General features: G+C 41.9%; 2 protein-coding genes across 2 annotated transcripts in view; one reads left to right on the forward strand and one right to left on the reverse strand.

Annotated features, from left to right (window-relative positions):
* KCTD17 (potassium channel tetramerization domain containing 17) overlaps positions 1–10,896 on the forward strand; it is a 56,553-nt gene extending 45,657 nt beyond the window's left edge. Inside the window, exon 7 of the mRNA XM_087723154.1 lies at positions 10,802–10,896. The gene's annotated coding sequence lies outside the window, so the exon portion shown is untranslated. The remainder of the gene's footprint in view (positions 1–10,801) is intronic.
* Positions 1–20,646, reverse strand: part of TMPRSS6 (transmembrane serine protease 6) — a 33,753-nt gene that overhangs the window by 8,594 nt on the left and 4,513 nt on the right. The window contains exons 2-11 of the mRNA XM_087723150.1: positions 20,056–20,215; positions 19,080–19,222; positions 18,315–18,382; positions 17,567–17,751; positions 13,691–13,732; positions 10,811–11,015; positions 9,325–9,461; positions 6,294–6,406; positions 4,617–4,726; positions 1,404–1,549 (exon numbers count right to left, since the gene is read on the reverse strand). Coding sequence (XP_087579276.1) covers positions 1,404–1,549; positions 4,617–4,726; positions 6,294–6,406; positions 9,325–9,461; positions 10,811–11,015; positions 13,691–13,732; positions 17,567–17,751; positions 18,315–18,382; positions 19,080–19,222; positions 20,056–20,209 — 1,303 coding nt within the window. The 5' untranslated portion in view covers positions 20,210–20,215. The remainder of the gene's footprint in view (positions 1–1,403; positions 1,550–4,616; positions 4,727–6,293; positions 6,407–9,324; positions 9,462–10,810; positions 11,016–13,690; positions 13,733–17,566; positions 17,752–18,314; positions 18,383–19,079; positions 19,223–20,055; positions 20,216–20,646) is intronic.

Consider the following 20,646-nt stretch of genomic DNA (forward strand, 5'->3'; position numbering starts at 1 on the left):
GCTGGTTCTGTGCTAAGGGGGAACTAAAACGCATTGTCTTCTGGCTTCTAGCCTGGTACCAGCTTTAACACTATACCAAAACTGGCTGTCACGTTAGAAGCTGGAGAGCAGTGCACCACTATCTATGAGTTAAACCTATGGGAATATTTGAAATGTTGGAGTTTGGTGTTGCATTTAGTTCTGACATTTTAGTGGGATCTAAGATGAGGCCTGCCCATCACAGAAGAGAACAGAATATTACCTGCCCTATTCCCCCCCCCCAATTCGAAGTACCAACTTGTATAGTAAAAGTGCTGTGCTTTTAAGAAGCAGAAATTAGTTTGTGTGGTTGGTACCAGAAAACAGCAGGAACCCACCCACTCCTTGTGATAGATCTGGCAGCAAGTTAAGGCAGGAGTCCAGATTCATCGCAGAGTATTGAAAACCTGCAAGTGTAGTGCTGATCATGCAAAAGACACCATTCTAGGCCATTTAGGGAAATGTCCCCTGCAATTAAACAATACTGATGTTCTGCTGTAAACCATCCAGTTCCACATTAGTCTGAATCAAGTTTGGCCCCTGATTCATGTTCAGTCACAATGGCAACACTCATAACAAGGCATGCGTTGATTTTTCCATAAGTTTCCAGTTACTGCATGAACTGCATCAGAGGTGGTATTGAGCAGGTTCTGGCCAGTTCTGGAGAACTGGTAATGGCAATGTTAGAGAGGAGAACCGGTAAATGCCACCTCTGACTGGCTCCGAGTGGCTTGCCGGCCATGTGTTTGTGTTCTCTCTCTCTCTCTCTCTCTCTCTCTCTCTCTCTCTCTCTCTCTCTCTCTCTCTCTCTCTCTCTCTCTCTCTCTCTCTCTCTCTCTCTCTCCCCTTCCTTTTGTCTCTCTGTCCCTTTTTCCTTTTTTTCTTTCATCTCTCTCTCACTTTTCTTTTTTCTTTTTTCTTTCTTTCTTTATTTCTTCCTTTCTTTTTCTTTCTTTTTCTCTGTGTGAGTCTGTATGTCTGTCTGTCTGTCTCTCTGTGTGTGTGTCAGTGGTGGGTTTCAAAAAATTTTGGAACCCCTTCTGAAGGTGTGGCCTGCTTTCTGGGTCCACTGGTGGAACCTCTTTTAACCGGTCCGGTAGATTTGACGAACCGGTTCTACCGAACTGGTGCGAACTGGTAGGAACCCACCTCTGCTCCGCCGCCATCTATTCTCTGCCTCCCAAGTCCCAGCTGATCAGGAGGAAATGGGGATTTTAAAGTATCCTTCCCCTGTCACACACCCCAAGCCATGCCCACCAAACCACGCCCACCAAGCCACAACCACCAAGCTACAACCACCAAGCCACAACCACCAAACCGGTAGTAAAAAAAAATGAATCCCACCACCACTGAACTGCATGTTTTAGATACTACTATATACTTACGGTCTGACTGATTATATAGACTGTAAGCAACCGACACTCCAGGTCCTGTTAGGGAGATCTGAGAAGTAAAGTTGATGGTGACACCAGCTCTAGACATCACAGGTATTCTTTCAGCATAGGCTTGCAAAATCCGCAGACCACAGAATCTAGATTTTTTTTGAAGAAAGATTAGGGCCATAAATCACAATCAACCATATTGCCTTTGAAAACACCAGGGGTCTAGAAAGAAAGATGCCATGAAATTTGGGGAGCAAGAGAAGGTCAAAATCATCTTCTTCTGGATCTCTTCCAACAGCCAGACTTGCTGATAATGAAGACAGCAACTGTGAGACATCTGCCATTGTAAAATTACCTACAATTCCCCCAGTGGATAAAATTAAAATAAGTTACTGTCTTCCAGGATCAGCTATACAGTGTGGGGGGGGGGTGCGTGTGTGCGTGCATGTATGTATGTATGTATGTATGTATGTATGTGTATATATATGCTGGTCTTGTTGTATTCGTGTCTTTTCCCATGTAAGATTGAGATTGTCTTGGCAACGTTTTGGCGAGGTCTCACTCGCCATCTTCAGGCTGGGTTTTGGGCTTAAAACGTGGTCGGAGCTGCTGTCTTTCTATAAATATTGGTGGGGTGTGTGGAGTGCTTGCTTTGTTTCAGTAAGTGGAATGATTGGTCGTGTGGTTGTATCATGATTGGTAGATTGGTGCTGATTGGTTCTGGCTGTGTGACCGTTGTTGTTTTGTGTTGTAACGGCCTATGTGGTGGGTGGGTTGTAGATTTGTAGATTAGGACGTCCAGAAATTTCCCTTTCTGGACATCCTAATCTACAAAAAACCCAATGGTTCCCTAGGACATACCATCTACTGGAAAAAAACCCACACCAACCGCTACTTAAACGCACAATCCCATCACCACCCTGCACAGACCAACTCTGTAGCCAAGACCCTCATCTTCAAAACCAAATGCCTAGCCGACAAAGACCACCTGAAAACTGAATTACAAAGTCTCACAAATGTATTAATCTCCAACGGATTCCAAAGTAAAACAATTACCAACCTAATCCAAAGGGAGACTCCCCCCAAAAACCCAGACACAGAACAGGACAACGGCATTGCCCTTCTCCCTTACATCAAAGGCACCACAGATAAAATCAGCAAAATTCTCCAGAAACACAATATCAAGACAGCCTTCAACACTGACCAAAAAATAGCCAACATCTTAAGAAACCCCAAAGACAAAATCCAGCGAGAAAAATCAAGGAGTCTACGAAATAACATGCAAAATCTGCCCTGCAACATACATAGAACAAACGAACAGGAGAATAAATGCACGCATCGCAGAACACAAGAACGCAGTAAGAAAAAAAGAAAAAATTTTCTCCCTTTTCCAGCACCTTAAAGCTACAGGACATGAAATTAATTTTGAAGGAACCAGGTTAATCTCCAAAACTGAACACTTCAACAAGACAATAATTATGGAAGCTATCGAAATAGAGAAACATCCCCACAACATGAATAAACGTGATGATACCTCCCGCCTACCAGACATCTGGAAACCAGCCCTAGTCAACAAATGAGCCCCACACAGTACCCAGGCTGTTACAACACGAAACAACAACGGACACACAGCCAGCACCAATCAGCACCAATCTACCAATCATGATACAGCCACATGACTAATCATTCCACTTACTGAAACAAAGCCAGCACTCCACACACCCCATCAAATTTTATAGAAAGATGTCAGCTCTGACAATGCTTTAAGCCCAAAATCCATCCTGAAGATGGCGAGTGAGACCTCGCCAAAACGTTGCCAAGACAATCTCAATCTTACATGGGAAAAGATCCCAATACAACATGACCAGCATACCTACACCTGTGAAAATCTATGAAAATAAATATGTGGCGCAGCGGTTAGAGTGCAGTACTTCTGCTGATCACCGGCTGCCAGCAATTTGGCAGATCAAATCCTACCAGGCTCAAGGTTGACTCAGCCTTCCATCTTTCCGAAGTCTGTAAAATGAGGACCCAGATTGTTGGGGGCAATATGCTGACTCTGAAAACCACTTAGAGAGAGCTGTAAAGCACTGTGAAGCTGTGTATAAATCTAAGTGCTATTGCTATATGCATCCTGAGGTTGGCATTAGCTGTGGTCACAATCACAATATTAGAACCCAAGTTGCTAAATGGCCCCCTCCCCCCACTGCCCAAAAAATAAAATAAATTCTGGGACCATCCAGGTCTTGTTTTAAAAATGAGGAAGAGGGCTATAAACCATGGCAGCAGGAAGAAGGCTCACCTGATGAAAGTATAATGTTGAAAAAGTGAAGGAGATGAATTACAAACCTGAGACCAAATTCAAACTTTGAATTCTTTTAAAACCTGAGCCAGTTTAAGTAATGTAGCTATATAGCAAGAAAACTATCCAATTGTTGAGGGGGTGAGGGTGGAATTGGACCTTGTTTTTCAATATCTTTAAGGAAAATTACTTTTTCTTTTAAAAAATGAATTATTACCAGGAATCTAGCAAGTGCAATTTTCCTTAGCATTGAAAATATAGCAAAAATGGAAAATTGTATATTCTGAATATCTGTCCATCATGCGGTTGTTAAATGCACAGAGTCCCTAGAACTCAATGCACTGAAGATATGAAACAGCAGAAGCAGATAAAGAAATCATTTCTCAAGAGTCACATCCTTGAGTGATGGATAGCAGAGATGAAGGGAAACTCAGTCTGAAATATAATTCCAAGTCATTTAACAATGAGCTGGAGTGCTCATGAAGAGAGAAATTTCATTATAGAATTTAACTTACAGCTAACAAGAGGCTGATTTTACAAAAGTTATGAAACTATCCAATTTCTTGGTGGAAAAGATGTTTTATGAATGCAGATGCATTTTGTAAATTTAAGTCCTGCTGAATCCATTGAAGCTTACTCTGATTAAGCACATATAGGACTGCATTGTTCCTCTTGCTTAATTCTTCTCTTCTAGTTCTAAAATATAGCAAGAGAGACTTTTAAACAGAGAACATTTCTCAAGCTTAGTCCTTTTTATAAACCCTAAAAAGCAGCATGCTGGCTAGGTTGGATAACTGATATTCAGGTAGGAAGTCAATAGTTGTTTTTTTTTAAAGCTTTCCTATTTGTTTTACTCTCATAGATATGGTTTCTTGTAAGTCACTCCTGTAAAATGAACATACCAAGATCCTTACTTTCTGTTCTGGATGGTCCATTGGCCTTGAGTACATGGAAGGTCGTACTTCTGCCTCTGGAGAGTATAAGCATCAAACCAAAGAACAACTCCATATTCCAGAGAGGGGACCTACAAAGAAGGAAATGCAGTCGATGACATAGACCCATGAGGGCAAACCTATGACACGGGTGCCACAGGTGGCATGTGGAGCCCTCTCTGCAGGCATGTGAGCTGTCACCCAGCTCAGTTCCACCACCACATGTGCGCGCGCCTCCCGACAGACAGCTGATTTTCGGGTCTCTGCTGCATGTGGGGGAGATGCACATGTGTGCGCAGGGGTTCACACATGCATTGTGGGGTGCAGGAGAGGTGCAGGGTGGGCCCCTCCCTGCACCCCATTTTTTTTTTTTTGCTTTAGGAGGCTTTAGGGGCGTGGCGGAGGTTGTGCATGTATGGGTGGGGGAACACCGGGGAGCACATGCATGTGCAGGGGACACGGGGGGGGGCAGGGGATCATGCATGCATTGCATTATGAATGCGGGGATGCACGCACGCTGTCACACACATGCACAAGCGTTCAGCACACGAGGAGAAAAAGGTTAGCCATCACTGGGATGGGCCCATGATGGCGAACCTATGGCCCGCGTGCCAGAGGTGGCACACAGAGCCCTCTCTATGGGCATGTGGGCCATCACCACCTACTTTTCTGGGTTCCATTGTGCACATGCGCACCGGCCAGCTGCTTTGTTCCAGGCTCCAGCATGTGCATGCACGCCAGCCAGCTGGTCTTTGCACATACGCACGCCGGAACCCAGAAGAGAGCAGTTGGCCGGTGCGCATGCATGCTGGACCAACTGTCTGACGTGCAACGGAACTTGGATAGTCGCATGTACAAGCTGCTCTTTTCTGGGTTCCTGCGATCCGACACGCCTGCCCGTGCACTCCCGTTTCGCCACTCTGTGCCAAAAACGTTAACCATCACTGTTATAGGCATTTGTGTGAGTATATGCCTTTGAATCAGTCTGGATAGTCACTGCTGTTTTCTTGGCAAGGTTTTTCAGAAATGGTTTGCCATTGCTTCCTTCCCAGGGCTGATAGAGACTCACCCAGTTGGTTTTAGGCTTAAGAAGGGGCTTAGAGGGGGCTGTAAAGCATTATGAAGTGGTATATAAGTCTAAGGCAGGACTAGAACTCATGGTCTCTCAGTTTCTAGCTCAATGCCTTAACCAAAACACCTAGTTGTATCTCTTATGACATTGAAAACTGCTGAGAATTTTATTTGCATACATATGGAAATGGGAGATTTGTCCTTGGTTCTTACAAAGCATGAGTGTTACAAAGCATGAGGGGTGAGAAAGAGAGGGAGAGGAAAACAGTTTCCCTAAAATACAAAACAAACCATATTAAAAAACATCCTCGGTGAGATCAGTAAGGGCTTATAAAATATGACAATGCTGCCACTGTCAGTCTTTTCAATATAGAGGAATTCAAATCTCCATTCTTTCAATTGAATTGTGTTAAATATCTGTTTATGAACAGTGCTCAGTGCAATTTTTGAGGAACAGTCAAATATAAAGTTAATAAGAATTTACAATAATAGAGTAAAGGTATATTGTCTACACAGCAACTTGCGTCTCTTATTTAAATATAAAAGTACACACAGCTCAGTTTTGCTTAGGAACAGCCAAGATCGTACCATCATGTGCCAAGTGCATTGTGTATTTGGTGCATAGTAACTTGGGTAGTAAGGGGTCTTGATGTTCCCTTGCTGTCCCCAGCTTTCTTGCAGCGTTAGATTCATCTGGCAGGCTGAAAAGACAGAAGCATTGTCACACTTACTGGGTCCCACAGAAAACATTGCTCATGTTTATTATTTTGACAAAAAAAGAGAGAATATTTACTCATACTAGGCCAGTGATGGCGAACCCTTTTTCACTGACATGCCAAAAGTGGGGGGAGCACAGGGGGGGTCATGCGCCAGCGTGCCATACCCATAATGCTATGTGTATGAACCCCCCCATGCATGCACGCGACCAGTGACACCACCCCCACTTTTGCCATGGTTTTTTTGGACTCCCCAGGCTCCAGAGGCTTTCTAGGAGCCTGGAGAGGGTGAAAACAGCCTGCCCCGCCTCCCCCCAGATGCCCACTGGAGGCTTCAGGAGCTTCCGAGGTGGCGCAGTGGTTAAATGCAGCACTGCAGGCTACTGCTAGATCAGCAGTTCAGCGGTTCAAATCTCACCGGCTCAGGGTTGACTCAGCCTTCCATCCTTCCGAGGTGGGTAAAATGAGGACCCAGATTGTTGGGGGCAATATGCTGACTCTCTGTAAACCGCTTAGAGAGGGCTGAAAGCCCTATGAAGCGGTATATGTCTACTGCTATTGCTATTGCTATTCCCTGAAGCCTCCGGGGCACAAAAACCGGACCTACGGGGAACCTGGAAGTTTGAGAATGGTGACTTCTGATTTGTCTGTAGGGCCAACTTTTGACCTCTGGAAGCCACCATTCCTGAACTTTCGGGTTCCCTGTAGGTCCGTTTTTCACGATCTGGAGCCTTCAAGGGCCTTCAAGAGGCTTCCCTGAAGTCTTGGGAGGGCAAAAACCAGTCCTACGAGCAAACTGGAAGTGACTTCCTGTTTGTCTGTAGGGCTGGTTTTTGACCTCCTGAGCCTTCAAGGGCCTTTAGGAGGCTTCCCTGAATGCTCTGAAGGGTGAAAACTGGCCCTACGAGCAAACTGGACATGACTTCCGGTTTGTCCATAGGGCCATTTTTCGCCCTCCAAAGCCCTTCAAGAAGCCTCCTGAAGCCTCCGGAGGGTGAAAAATGGTCCTATGAGCAAACCGGAAATCCGTTCCTGAACTTCTGGTTTGGCCATAGAGCCAATTTTTCACGCTCCGGAGGCTTCAAGAAGGCCAAAGTCAGCTGGCCAGCACACACATGCATGCTGGCCAGCTGACAGGGCAATGCCTCGCATGCCCTGACAAATGGCTCCATGTGCCACCTGTGGCACGCGTGCCATAGGTTCGCCATCACGGTACTAGGCTATGATAGATATTAATGAAGCCACTTATTTCACTTTTCTCATCTGATTCTCACCGGCAAATTTTGTTTGCCAATGTTTACTATTCATATATACTCCCTGCATATTCACACATTCATTTTAAGCAAACTCCTTCAAGTTATTATGCACCCTGATGCCAATATTGAAAAAGGATTCTGACTTAAAAAATGAAATAACATTACATCGAATCAGACCATAATTTATCCAACTCAGCATTATTTATTTCCTGCCTTTTCATAAAGAAGTACTAGACAACCTTCTTCGCATAATTCTCGGTTGGCATGTAAACCCAATACATGAAAAGGTTGAATAGCTGGCCTACTCTAGTAGGCAGCTATGTGAACTCTTCCCACAATCAAGCAAAAGATTCCATGTCTCAGATCCACCGCCTAAAACCAGATGTTCCATTTGAACCGTTTGTAGGCTTTATGAGCTATGTTTGTGAACTCAGGGTACAAGAACTCCCACACAGCACTGTCTTTATTTTTTTTTAAACTGTCTTCAGCTGTTTCCTACCACAGCTGCACTCTGCCCTACCATGCTGCTAGCTACTGCTCCTTCCAGCTAACCAATGAGAAGATGCAAAACAAAATCAAAACACTAGGTAGTTTTCTACATTTATATTTACTTATTGTAGCAAGAGCTGGGGGCAGGGAAAGTTTTGGGGGAAAAAACCTTAACTAGTCCCTGTCCCTTTTGTTGTTATCATAACAACAAAACTGCTCATTAGAGGAAGGCAATTGAGGTAGCAAAGAACAATTGCAGCTTAGCTGAGGGAAGAACATTTTCCAGAGTTTTGATATTCCCAGTTGGGTCATGTCAAAATTCCTCAGTATAATTGCACAGTATATTGCATTAATATACTGAATAGGCCTATAGACAGCCCAGTCCATGCTCTACTGAAACACACCCTTCGGCTCTTACCTAGAATGTTCTATGCTTAATCAGAGCACAATTTCTCTCTCTCTTTTTTTTTTTTACAATAACCTTAATGTCAGGTATCCTTCTTTCTTAATACCAGATTTTATCTGAACTTGTCTTCCAAATGTTTGTGAGTCCCTTTGCGTCACTTATAAAGCCCTTTATGGTACTGGACCTGGGTACTTGAGAGACCGCCTGCTGCCAATTACCTCCACTAGACCGATTAGATCCCACAGATTAGGCCTTCTCCGAATTCCATCCACCAGCCAGTGTCAACTGGCGACCACCCAGAGGAGAGCCTTCTCTGTGGCTGCTCCGACCCTTTGGAACGAACTCCCCGTGGAGATTCGAACCCTCACCACCCTCCAGGCCTTCCGCAAAGCCATTAAAACCTGGCTGTTCCGACAGGCCTGGGGCTAAAGAGCTGTTGCCCCCGTCTCGAATGGTATGACTGTTGTGTGTTTTAAATTGTGTTTTGTCATGTTTGTTTTTATTTTTTGTCTGTACCCCCCCCTTCCCAGATTTAATTTGTCAGCCACCCTGAGTCCCCTTCGGGGGAAAAGGGCAGCATATAAATATAATAAATGAAATGAAATGAAATGAAACCCTACGCAGTTGCAGATATGTGACATCTTAAAAGTTAACAGAAGCAGTAACTGGAAAATATACAAAAAGACAGATCTTTAGAAGAACACAAATGGAATCTGCATTTTCTATCTCTTTCTGCCCATATCCTTGTTTACCTTCAAAGGGCACTGCCTGAGCAGAGAGTATGAACGGATCATAGTAGCTGTACATCCCCTTCTTCCATACAATAGACATGACTGGGCCAGAAGATAGAACTTCAACCACAGGTTCCTGCCGGCTACACCCATATAGTCTAAAGAATGAAAACAGATTGTTATCATATTCGTACGTTGAAAATGATGAAGGGTGGGTGGGGGGTTATAAAGAAAGAGATGCAAGAAATGAGGAGATAAAGAAAAGTCATTACATAGTGAAAAAGGCCAGGAAATAAATAAATGTCTCTAGATAAATAAAACATTCTGGCAACAATAAATGATGGTGGCTAGATAGATCATTTTTCTTTCAGATATTTAGAATTAGAATAACAGAGTTGGAATGGACCTTGTAGATCTTCTAGTCCAACCCCCTGCTTAGGCAGGAAACCCTATACCATTTCAGGCAACATTTACCTCTAAATATGATAGTTTCCATATTCTTGTCATATCCTTCTGGCAAAATGATGCACACCAAGAAATCTTTTGGCTCAACTTGTATTTTGAGGAGGAGAGGCTAATGTACTTTTCCTGTCTTGCTATACATTTTGTTTTTATTTTTTTTAAATCAGATTTCAGTGTGTAGAAGACATGGCTAAGAGAGGTTAGAATCAGAGGTGGGTTCCTACCAGTTCACACCAGTTCGGTAGAACCAGTTCGTCAAATCTACCGAACCGGTTAGAAGAGATTCCACCAGTGGACCCGGAAAGCAGGCCACACCTACAGAAGAGGTTCCAAAAATTTTTGAAACCCACCACTGACACAGACAGACAGACAGACAGACAGACAGACAGACAGACAGACTCACACAGAGAACGAGAAAGAAAAAGAAAGGAAGAAAGAAAGAAAGAAAAAAAGAAAGAAAAAGTGAGAGAGATGAAAGAAAAAAAGGAAAAAGGGACAGAGAGACAAAAGGAAGGGGAGAGAGAGAGAGAGAGAGAGAGAGAGAGAGAGCACATGGCCGGCAAGCACTCCCACCAGGTCACATGGCCAGCAAGCCACTCCCACAAAGGAGGCCACACCCACAGAGTAGGTTCGAAAAATTTTTGAAACCCACCACTGGTTAGAATCTACCAGAATGCTAATTTTGATTTTAACATCAAGCATGAATGCAGGACTAGCCTTGTGAATCAATCGCCACACAAAATTGCGCCAGATATTTCTCTTCCTTTCCTTGCCACTAACCAAAACCAAAACAAATTGTTCTGGAGACTGGAAAAATCGCCTTACTATATTCTACAGGATTTGTAATCATTAGTAGCTTTTTAATTAGTTTAATGGGTACTACGTCCATTGATTATCTGGATCATCATTTTGCAAAATGAAATTTCTTGTATATCCTGAACTGAAACGGAAATTTCCATGTAAGTGGATTATGGGAGAGACATCGTACTCATGATTACTCTTCTGCTCTTCCCATTGTTGCTGTTACGAAATGAAGGGTACCTACGAAGTGATGAGCTGTTTCTCCAATGGCCCAGCTGCATCATACATTGCCAACCGGTCCCTGCATTCCGAGAGAGTCCATTCCAGGTAAAGCTTGATCATGTGACTTTTGGGCCCATGGAGATGCCAAAGGCAGCTGGAGGCTACATAGTCTGGACCCTTCAGTTTTAGAACCACATCCTCTCTGATGTAGCTGTACCTATAGCAGCCTAAACAGATGACACAGACAGAATTGAAGATTGCACCATGCAGTTGATAAGAGATGACACGAAAGAAACCAAATATAGTTACTCCACCCACAGTTTTAAGGCGGCGGGGGGGGGGGGAATTCTGCATAAATCAGGGCTTTTGGTGTGCTTTTTAAAAACTGATATATCCAATTTTTTGTACTGTTCTTTATTTTTATGTAAAGCCTTGCTAACAATCTATTCTGATTTATTTCCAAAATCTACCATATTTTTCGGAATATAAGATGCACATTTTCCCCCTCAAAAAAGAGGTGAAAATCTGAGTACGTCTTATACACTGAATACAGCATTTTTGGCCTACTGAAACTCTGCCCCCTTTGCACAAATGGACGTACAGAGGGTTTGGGAGGCTTGCAAAGTACTCCAGAGGGCTGAGGAGGGCAAAAAAGCAAAAAAGGGGGCCATTTTTACATCCCTCAGCCCCCAGGAGCACTCTACAAGCCTCCCAAAGCTCTGCATGCAAAAAAGAGGTGTGCAAAGGGTTTGGGAGGCCTGCAGAGTGCAAATCTTTCTTAAAAAAGAAATTACCTCTTCAAAATCATGGTGCATCTTATACTCCGGTGCATCTTATACTCTGAAAAGTACGGTATTTATAATTTACCCCACATAGATAATTTTGTACCAAGGTAGTCAATTTCAATAATTCTTCCATTGGAAATGAGTCTGCTCCATTCATCCGTCTAATCTCAGGTTTAAAACTAGGAGCATTTAAAGATTTTACATCTTTTTATCATGCTGATGCCAATTTCAGCCTTCATGCACACAATAGCTTCCAGCCATGGAGTATATTCACAGAAACCTTGCTTGCACTAAGAATCATAAACAAGTTGTCATTTATTTATTTATTCATTTACTGGTAGTCCTCAACACAACAGTTCATTTAGCAACAGTTTGAAGTTACAACGGCACTGGAAAAAAGTGACTTACAATCATTTTTCACACTCATGATTGTTGAAGCATCCCCATGGTCACATGATTTATATTAAGATGCTTAAATTGACTCACATTTATGATGATTGCAGTGCCCCAGGGTCATGTGATCCCCTTCTGACAAGCAAAGTCAATGAGGAAGCCAGATTCACTTAACAACCATGTCACTAACTTAACAACTGCAGTGATTCGGTTAACAAAAATGGCAAGAAGAATTGTAAAATGGGACAAAACTCACTTAACAAATTTCTCACTTAGCAACATAAATTCTGGGCTAAGTTGTGGTCATACGTTGAGGACCACCTGTATTTATTTATTTCTATAGCTGTTCATCTCAAACAAGTTACTCTGGGAATCAAAAAATCATAAAACAGTTAAAAAGATGTTACAATATAGGACAAAATTAAATATATCTGGCAGCCAAGAAAGAAATGTCATTGTAGATGTTAATATAGTCAGGAAATAGGGGCTTCTTCGCATACTTGAGTTATTGGAAAACTAGCCTATTGCTGGCACTGAGGAATAAGTATTGATTTTTTGAGACCTAATGTGCACCACAAAAAGCAGTTGTTCCCACATCCTTGAACTATTTATTCCAACTGGCTTTATCCTATGCCAGGAGGCCTTTCCAGGAGAAGCTGTTTATCATATCCCAGTTTCACAAGAACAGATAACACAAAGCCAGAAAATACTTATAACAGTTTCTTCCCCCTGGAGTTATGCTGGTTGCCTTGGTGATCAACTTCCAGAAGTTAATGAAGACTGAATTTTCTGAAAGGTACTTTCAATTTACATTATTTATTTATTATAGATTATACATCTTGGTTTTAGTTAATGAATTGTTTTTGTATTACTTTCCATCCTTTATTTGGGTGTTTTCTTACACTGCTAGATACACCTCTGTGAGTCTGGAAAGATTTGGTGGCATACACATTTAATACCGGTATATACCTACACACCTGTGGTAGGTTCCGGCCGGTATGGCCCGGTATGGGCGTACTGATAGTAGCCGGGAGCAGCGGCCACCATATCGGTACGGTGGCTCATTTGGCCCACCCACCCCGTTCCATACCTGTTTTTAAAGCAACTGGGCCAATTGCACATACACGCATAGCATGCACCCCTTATGTGACCTCTGACGAGCAGCTGGGTGTCCGATGAGCAGCAGGGGCAGTGGAATGTGCATGCGTGTGTAGCGCGCATGCACAACTAGGACGCCCGGTCCTGTGCGCAGCATATCGGTAGCAACGGGGAGCGGAACCTACCACTGATACACACTCAATTAATATCTTACATAGAGAAAGATATTTGCTTTAAGATGATTAGATATTTTTCATTTGATTTGTAAAAAATCGGCTCCTTGCTGAAACAACTAATGTTAAGACGTATCGGGAGCAGAATTAGCATTGTGCATGCTTATGATTCATATTTCTTATTAACCATCTTTTTTTCGCACGATGGACTTAAAGAGACACTAACAAGCATTAGATAAAAAATCAGCCCATACTAAAAATGCATCAGTGCAAAAATACAAGTGCAACATTAAAGTGGTACATAATATTAAAAAAAAAAAAATCATTTTGGTCCCTGATGTCATATTAATTGACAGGACTGTCTGCAACAGTCTTTACTTCTACTTCAGAATGCAACAAACATAAACAAATAAAGAATTAAATAAATAAAATAAGGGGGAATGAAGAGCCTACCCAAGGTGGATTTCAGCACCATTATGTCTTTGAGACTGGATTCTGTGGAAAAGAAAAAAAAAAGAAAAGGAAAAGAAAAAAGGAAAACAAACACATGAGATGCCACAGTTAAATTACCTATTGCTCCTTGCTCTGGTTCACATCAGTCACATTCGTGGCCTACCGGACTTTACTCCTCTCTGTCTTGCAATAACACTTCAGTTCAGACCTAATTCTAAACCATAGTTTAAACATCCTGCAAATTCTCATTGTAAACATCCTCCTCCTTCTTCAACACATGCCAAAAGAGGAAGAGTGAGGTATGTGAAGTTTACTATGACAGCTGGATTGGTAGCTATGATTAGTTTAAGGAAAGTGTGAGAGATGGCTTCACACATTCCACTAATTGGTTAGTCACACTATCTGGAAGATACATTTGGCTATTTCACACATCATTCTAGGCTCAAAACCAGGATCTACAAGGTTGACAAGTTGGGCTACGTTAAAGTCAAATCACAATATATTTTAGCAGTAGGATGTGCTCAGAGATATCTCCCTCAGCATACACAGGCTTCCATTCCCACCTGACCTTTTGCTTTAAAAAGTATGAATATAAAAGAAGATAGATGCTGCAGAGCAAAATGCCAGCTTCCATTTCCATCCATTATTTCCCCAAACAACTTTGACCTGAAATGTGTCCAATAAACTTTGTTAGAAAATAAACATGAGATGCAGCTGCAGCCCAGGACTGTGGAAGGGTGTCAGTTTAGCAATAGCAATATAGCAATAGCAGTAGACTTATATACCGCTTCATAGGCCTTTCAGGCCTCTCTAAGCGGTTTACAGAGAGTCAGCATATTGCCCCCAACAATCTGGGTCCTCATTTTACCCACCTCGGAAGGATGGAAGGCTGAGTCAACCCTGAGCCGGTGAGATTTGAACCGCTGACCTGCTGATCTAGCAGTAGCCTGCAGTGCTGCATTTAACCACTGCGCCACCTTGGCTCCAGTTTGTCCAAATAAAGGACAAAGATTAGCAGGGATGGTAGGAATCGCCCTGTTGGTAAAGTGGGTATGGTACACGAGACAGGAACTATGTGAATAAATCAGTGCTTTTAACAAGTCGGTTTAGTACGACAGTTATTTTAGTGAATGAGGAAATCATAATAACCAGTGATGGGTTGCCAATTTTTTTTACTACCGGTTCGGATGCACTCATGTGATGCTTCTGCACATGCGCAAAACTGTTCGGGTGTTTGGGCAGAGTCTCTCGCCACCGCTACTGTTGCATCGCCCGATCCGGGCTGAACCGGGAGCAACCCACCTCCAATAATAACGCCGTATATTTGTATTGGTTTGTTGTATTTTTATTATTGATTTTTAAGTTGTTTTTGAGTGGGTGTTGAAATTAGTGTGTGGCCATGCAAATGAAAGGGATCAAATTGAAATGAATTTCACAACAACACATGCAAATGTTCCAACGTGCCATCCAGGACAGAACAGGTGGAAGCCATGAGCTATGCAAACCCAACCTGGGGATGAAAAAGCTGCACCCCCTGAAAATAAGCCTGAATAGTCACAGCCAGAGCTGATTGTATGACCCCAAATATTTTAGTACGATTGCCTTATGAAATGTTCCATATGTTGCCTTTCTATGAGCTTTCCCCCTGCCCTTATTAAAACATTCTTTTCTTCTTTTGCACATCTGTAACTTCTGTCCTAATAACCTGGGAAACCCTTGGTGCTTTTGATCACATCCCAATAGATTTCTGAAGCCTTTCTGTCCAATGTACAGATTTTGACTTAAGATATGTATTTTCATGAATTTCCAGCAATCCTGTGGTTTATTCTGTAACGCTGAAAGGATATATGGGAAGCACCGCCTGTTAAAACGTGGAAGCATTCACCTCTGAGTTAAATTCTGCCCCCTCCTCTCCCAATTTACTTACAAAATGTCTGCCAAGCATGCTAGCCAGCCTTAGAGTGCCTGGGGAGGCAGTGTCAGAGGATAAAAGTGGCTAAAGCTGAAACCGTTACAAGTTGTAATTAATTCTACCACGTTCCTTTTGGAGCAGTGGAGGAAAGGAACATTGAAGGATGGATTGAAGGAGCATCCTGACACTCATTAAGAAATGTATTGATAAACCCATTTATCAAATGCATTGATAAATCACTACAGGATGCAAAACCTATCTGTAGAACTTGAGAGTATGCAACACTGAAGCAAGAGGATGGGGAAAAAATAGAAAGAAAATGGTTTAGGTAAGTAAAGTTTAAAAAAATACTTTCCGTTAGTCTTTAACATCAGCTATTTTGACAAGGGAAACCAGGCAAAAAGCAATTAAGGAGGTCCTTGCTTGCTTAGCATGAATAAAACGGGAGAGAGAGAAAATGACCACAACTATAACATTCTAGAAAGAAGATTAACTATTTGTGCACTTAATCTGAACTTTCCGATACAATGCTGCAAGATTTCTGTGTTTGGTATAAAAAGTGGTTAGAGGAATAGTAGAGTTACTTTAATGCAATAGTCAGCCTTGCACAAGCCTCCTTGCAAAATAAATCTGTGACAAACATTGAAAGCAGATCTGGAGACAAGGATCAACTCTAGTTCTGAGTAAAAAAGGCAACAGTGCAGATCATCTGGGAAGTCCGGCATGGAGATCAAGTGCCTCATTTTCAGTCTCCCTGTCTCTCGCTCTCACTATTCAATTTCTTTCTGTATGCAAAGCAACAAGGGAGATGATGAAAGTGCTGCAGAAATGCCGACTCATTGAGTGTGAGGTTCTACTCGGTTGTGAAAGGGCCACAGGCTTGTGCAAGTACCTCAACTTTCAGTGTGCAATCAGTTCTCCTGGGCTTTTCATGCTGCAATTCAGTTGAAAGAAAGAAAGATAAAATAGCACTTCTATTTGCTACTATGATTAAGGGGGAGTTCTTTCCCTACAAAATTGTTGGAGAAGGGTTTCTGCCTCTGAAGACATTCTGAAAAAAAGATCCACTGATTACTTTGGTGATAAATCTTGTGCAGGATCTTGTGAGGCTATTGATGTCCGACTCTAATTTGCACAGAAAGGTTAGTATCTGAAATATAAAAGTTTTTAGCTGCTCTTTAGGTAAAATGCAAGTGTTTGTGCACCTCACAAGTGAGAAAGATCTTATCATCTCTTCCTGAATGAAAAGACATCTCCATTATCAATGTAGCACACTAACCAATTTATTGACCCACAATGCATCCTTGAGTTGATCAAATTCTCTTCTCGTTTGAAAAAAAATCTTATTTTTTGAATTAATACAAACAAATTGAAAAGGCCTAGATCTAGATCTAGATCCAGCTCTCTTCATCTTCAGACAGTACTAGTAGAAAGCAACAATGCTATTCATTTGATGATACCATACAAGGATCCATACAAGGAAATTCAAAGAATTGGAAATAATGATGCCTTTTCAAAGAGATAACCCTTGTTATAAAAGAAGGGAAACCTGTAGTGCTTTTTCACTTATTCCAATGGCCCAAAAGGGCCAAAATGTTCAAATAATCAGACCACCAGATAAATATAAAATACATAGAATATTTTTCTACTGTTTTCATTGGGATGTTCGGTTGGTTCAGGCTCCTATGTATATCTTTTAGGATGTGTAATCTAGCATCTAGTAACAATTATTTTGGTTTAAGAATAATTTTTCAGTGTGGTTTATTCTAGAGAAGACATGCTTTACAAGATTAATTCCTCTTGAAGATTATGTCTTCTACATTGGCAATACAGTAGGTATATCGATATGCAATCCCAACCTACATGACTTCATTGCACTTTCCCCCCACAGTATCAAATTGAATTTCAAATTTGGAAGCTGCTTTCTTGGAAATATGAAGGGAAGATATATAGTTAGTACCTACCCAATATAATTAAAGATTGTGGATCAATTTTGTATTCATTCTGATAAGACAGGTAACCTGTTGTGTTGAAGCTGGTAAGAAGTTCATTACAGAGTGTATCTTTTACTTCTTCCACTGTCACCTCCACATGCTGATTTTTTGGGACTTGAAGGGCGAGCCAGAAGAAGCATGTCAAAGACCCTTCTCTATTAGACAAAACAATTTTCACATTTACCATCTTTTTTCTAGTTTTCTAGAAACATCATTAAATTATGATAACTAAGTTAAGAAGCTAGAACATTCCCAATCATCACAATAGATAACTCAATCCAATTATCCAATTCCATAACCAAAATATATCCACAATTATTTAAGGTTTATATTGCAACATCTAAGGCAGATATAGGCAGGTGTCAGGCTAGCAAGAACCACTGAGGTTTGTTTTTTGAGGGTGGGGGGAATCAATTGCTAGAAAATTCACCATTAAAGGCCAGATGCAAAATGATAATTCAGATTAGATAGAAGAGATTTCTTTGGGTGGAAATAATACTCTCCTGCCTCCCATGAAGAACAAACCCGAATAACCTACGTATATATACAAGTGTAAGCTCACAAATATTCTATTATTATGGAACAGTAAGTCAATACAAACTCTAAAAGCAGGTTGCATAAATGCACACCAAAGGATCTATAAGCAAGTTAGATCAGGTTCTACTTCTGACCACCCATGTTCTATGATCTCTCAAAAAACTAATAATGCTTCACTCACCCAAAGGCATAGACAGCACTGGAGTTGTAGAAAGAGGCCAGGTTAGTGGCATGAATTAAGTCATTTAACTGTGAAGGAGATGGTTAAATCATGTCAAGCTGAGATACTGGTATGTTCCCCTTAACAATTCATGTCACCTCTCATTTAGTGATTGAAACTAAATCATCTAGCTTTAATCAAGATCACCATACATTTAAATTATCCCTGTTCCAATTTTTTTAAAATCCACAACAAGGTACAAAACACATTAGCAATATCTGAGTAGATGAAAATGATCATCGGAGAGAGAATATGGACATATTTAATTTTGCATGTAATGCTACTACAAAACTACTGGGACAGATCCAGTAAAAATGCTGTCAAGGTTTATGCTCATATCAGTGGTGGGTTCCGGATCCTGTTGCAACCGGCACGGTTGCAACAGGGCCCGGTGTCCTCCACATGAATGCACACAGTGTGCACGCACACAGCGCGCATGCGTCCTACCCTCCAACGACGCCTCTGACACTCCAGCTGCTCGGTGGAGCGTTGCGCAGGCGCTGTACGCGCTGTGTGTGTGTGTGCAGAAACGCCAAAGAGTTTAAAGACAGGTAAGGATGGCAGGCAGGCGGATGGACCCTCCGGAGCACCATACCAGAATGGTACCCGGTGCTCTGGGCAGGCACCGGTACGCCCTAGTACGGGGCGTACCACCTGCAACTCACCACTTGCTCATATCCATTAAACTACCTAGTCAAATATGCTATTTTACTCATGAAATCCTACCATCTTCTGTATCTTTGATCTCTCTGTCCAGAAAGCTCTGGATTCCATTCTCCCATGATCCTGGGAATACTGCCGATTGATGATCCTCAAGCTTCCAGAGTAGAAATGCAGATGAGCAGAATCCAGATATCGCGATCTATAGTCTGCCACAAAGAGATATGGATGCTAATTATTTCTGGGTAATGGAAGATTATAAACATTGCCCTTAGATCATAGGCCTAAAGTAACTACAAATCTAGACAGAAATCTTGTTGTTTGTAGCAGTAGTGAAAATCAATTTTTTTTTTACTACTGGTTCTGTGGGCATGGCTTGGTTGGCAAGGCAGGGGAAGGATACTGCAAAATCTCCATTCCCACCCCACTCCAAGGGAAGGATACTGCAAAATCTCCATTCCCACCCCACTATGGGGCCAGCCAGAGGTGGGATTTGCCAGTTCTCCGAACTACTCAAAATTTCCACCACAAGTTCTCTAGAACATGTCAGAAACTGCTGGATTTCACCCCAGGTTTGTAGTGTAATGATTCCTTGGCTGAAGTGTAGTACCTGGCAATTTTAGATCAATGGTATTGGACTTAAATGGAAAATAAGATCTACACACACACATATATGCACACACACCAATTTAATAACACATTACAACAAAACAATCTCTCTACCTTATGTGGCCTATATCTTGACTATAGGTCAGGGGTGTCAAACTCATGTTTTTTACATTGTCACGTGACATATTGTGACTTCCCACACCTTATCTAAACTGGGGATGAGCATGGCCAGCACATGATGAATCTGACCCGTAGGCTGTGAGTTTGATATCCCTGCCATAGGTGAACTAAATAGTCCCTGGTCATGGCCATGAGGCAGTCACATGCAGCTATACTGACTCATCTCCCTGTAATGCTTTCCCTGAGCACTTTCTCCCCTTGACCCCCAATATTGGAATCAGGAATACGAAGAATGATGTATTGCATTTGTTACCTAAGAAATACCAACTTATTGCTCCAGCTCCACCCAACAGCACCAAGACTATCAAAACTGGAATGCAGCGTTGGCAGATCATCACTTTACTCTTCTGTCTGTTTTGTGGTGGTATTTCCACTGGATCCTCCTCCTGTTCTTCTCCCTCAGTCATGGTTACCTTACCAAACAGCAAAGCAAGAATTAGGATCCACAATTTATATTTACGCTTTCCAAATACATGTTAGATTCCCACCTAAATACTTCTGGGGCACATTTATAGATAAGGAAAAATGGAAGCAAGCACAATTTTGAGAATGTTGAAGTATTACTTCCGTGCACTTAGGAGTACATTGAATCCACAAGAAATAAAAAGAATATGGGAAGATAAGATGCTGCCTTTCTCAATTCAGTAAACAGCAGCCAACTGGCATGTCACTGGATTTTATTTCAGTACTAGATATATGCTAGCATCTGATGCTACATCTGAAGGCTGCAGGCTACTTCAAGGATCAAAACAAGCACCATAAATACCCAGACCAAATTCTTAACTGCTTACCCGTGGAGTGACCTACTGAAATTCAATACTGAAAGTCTGAAATTCACTGTAAA

The sequence above is a fragment of the Thamnophis sirtalis genome, unplaced genomic scaffold, assembly GCF_051295495.1.
Source record: "Thamnophis sirtalis isolate CommonGarterSnake01/CBP01778 unplaced genomic scaffold, rThaSir2_p1.2 scaffold_9, whole genome shotgun sequence".
Taxonomy (NCBI): domain Eukaryota; kingdom Metazoa; phylum Chordata; class Lepidosauria; order Squamata; family Natricidae; genus Thamnophis; species Thamnophis sirtalis.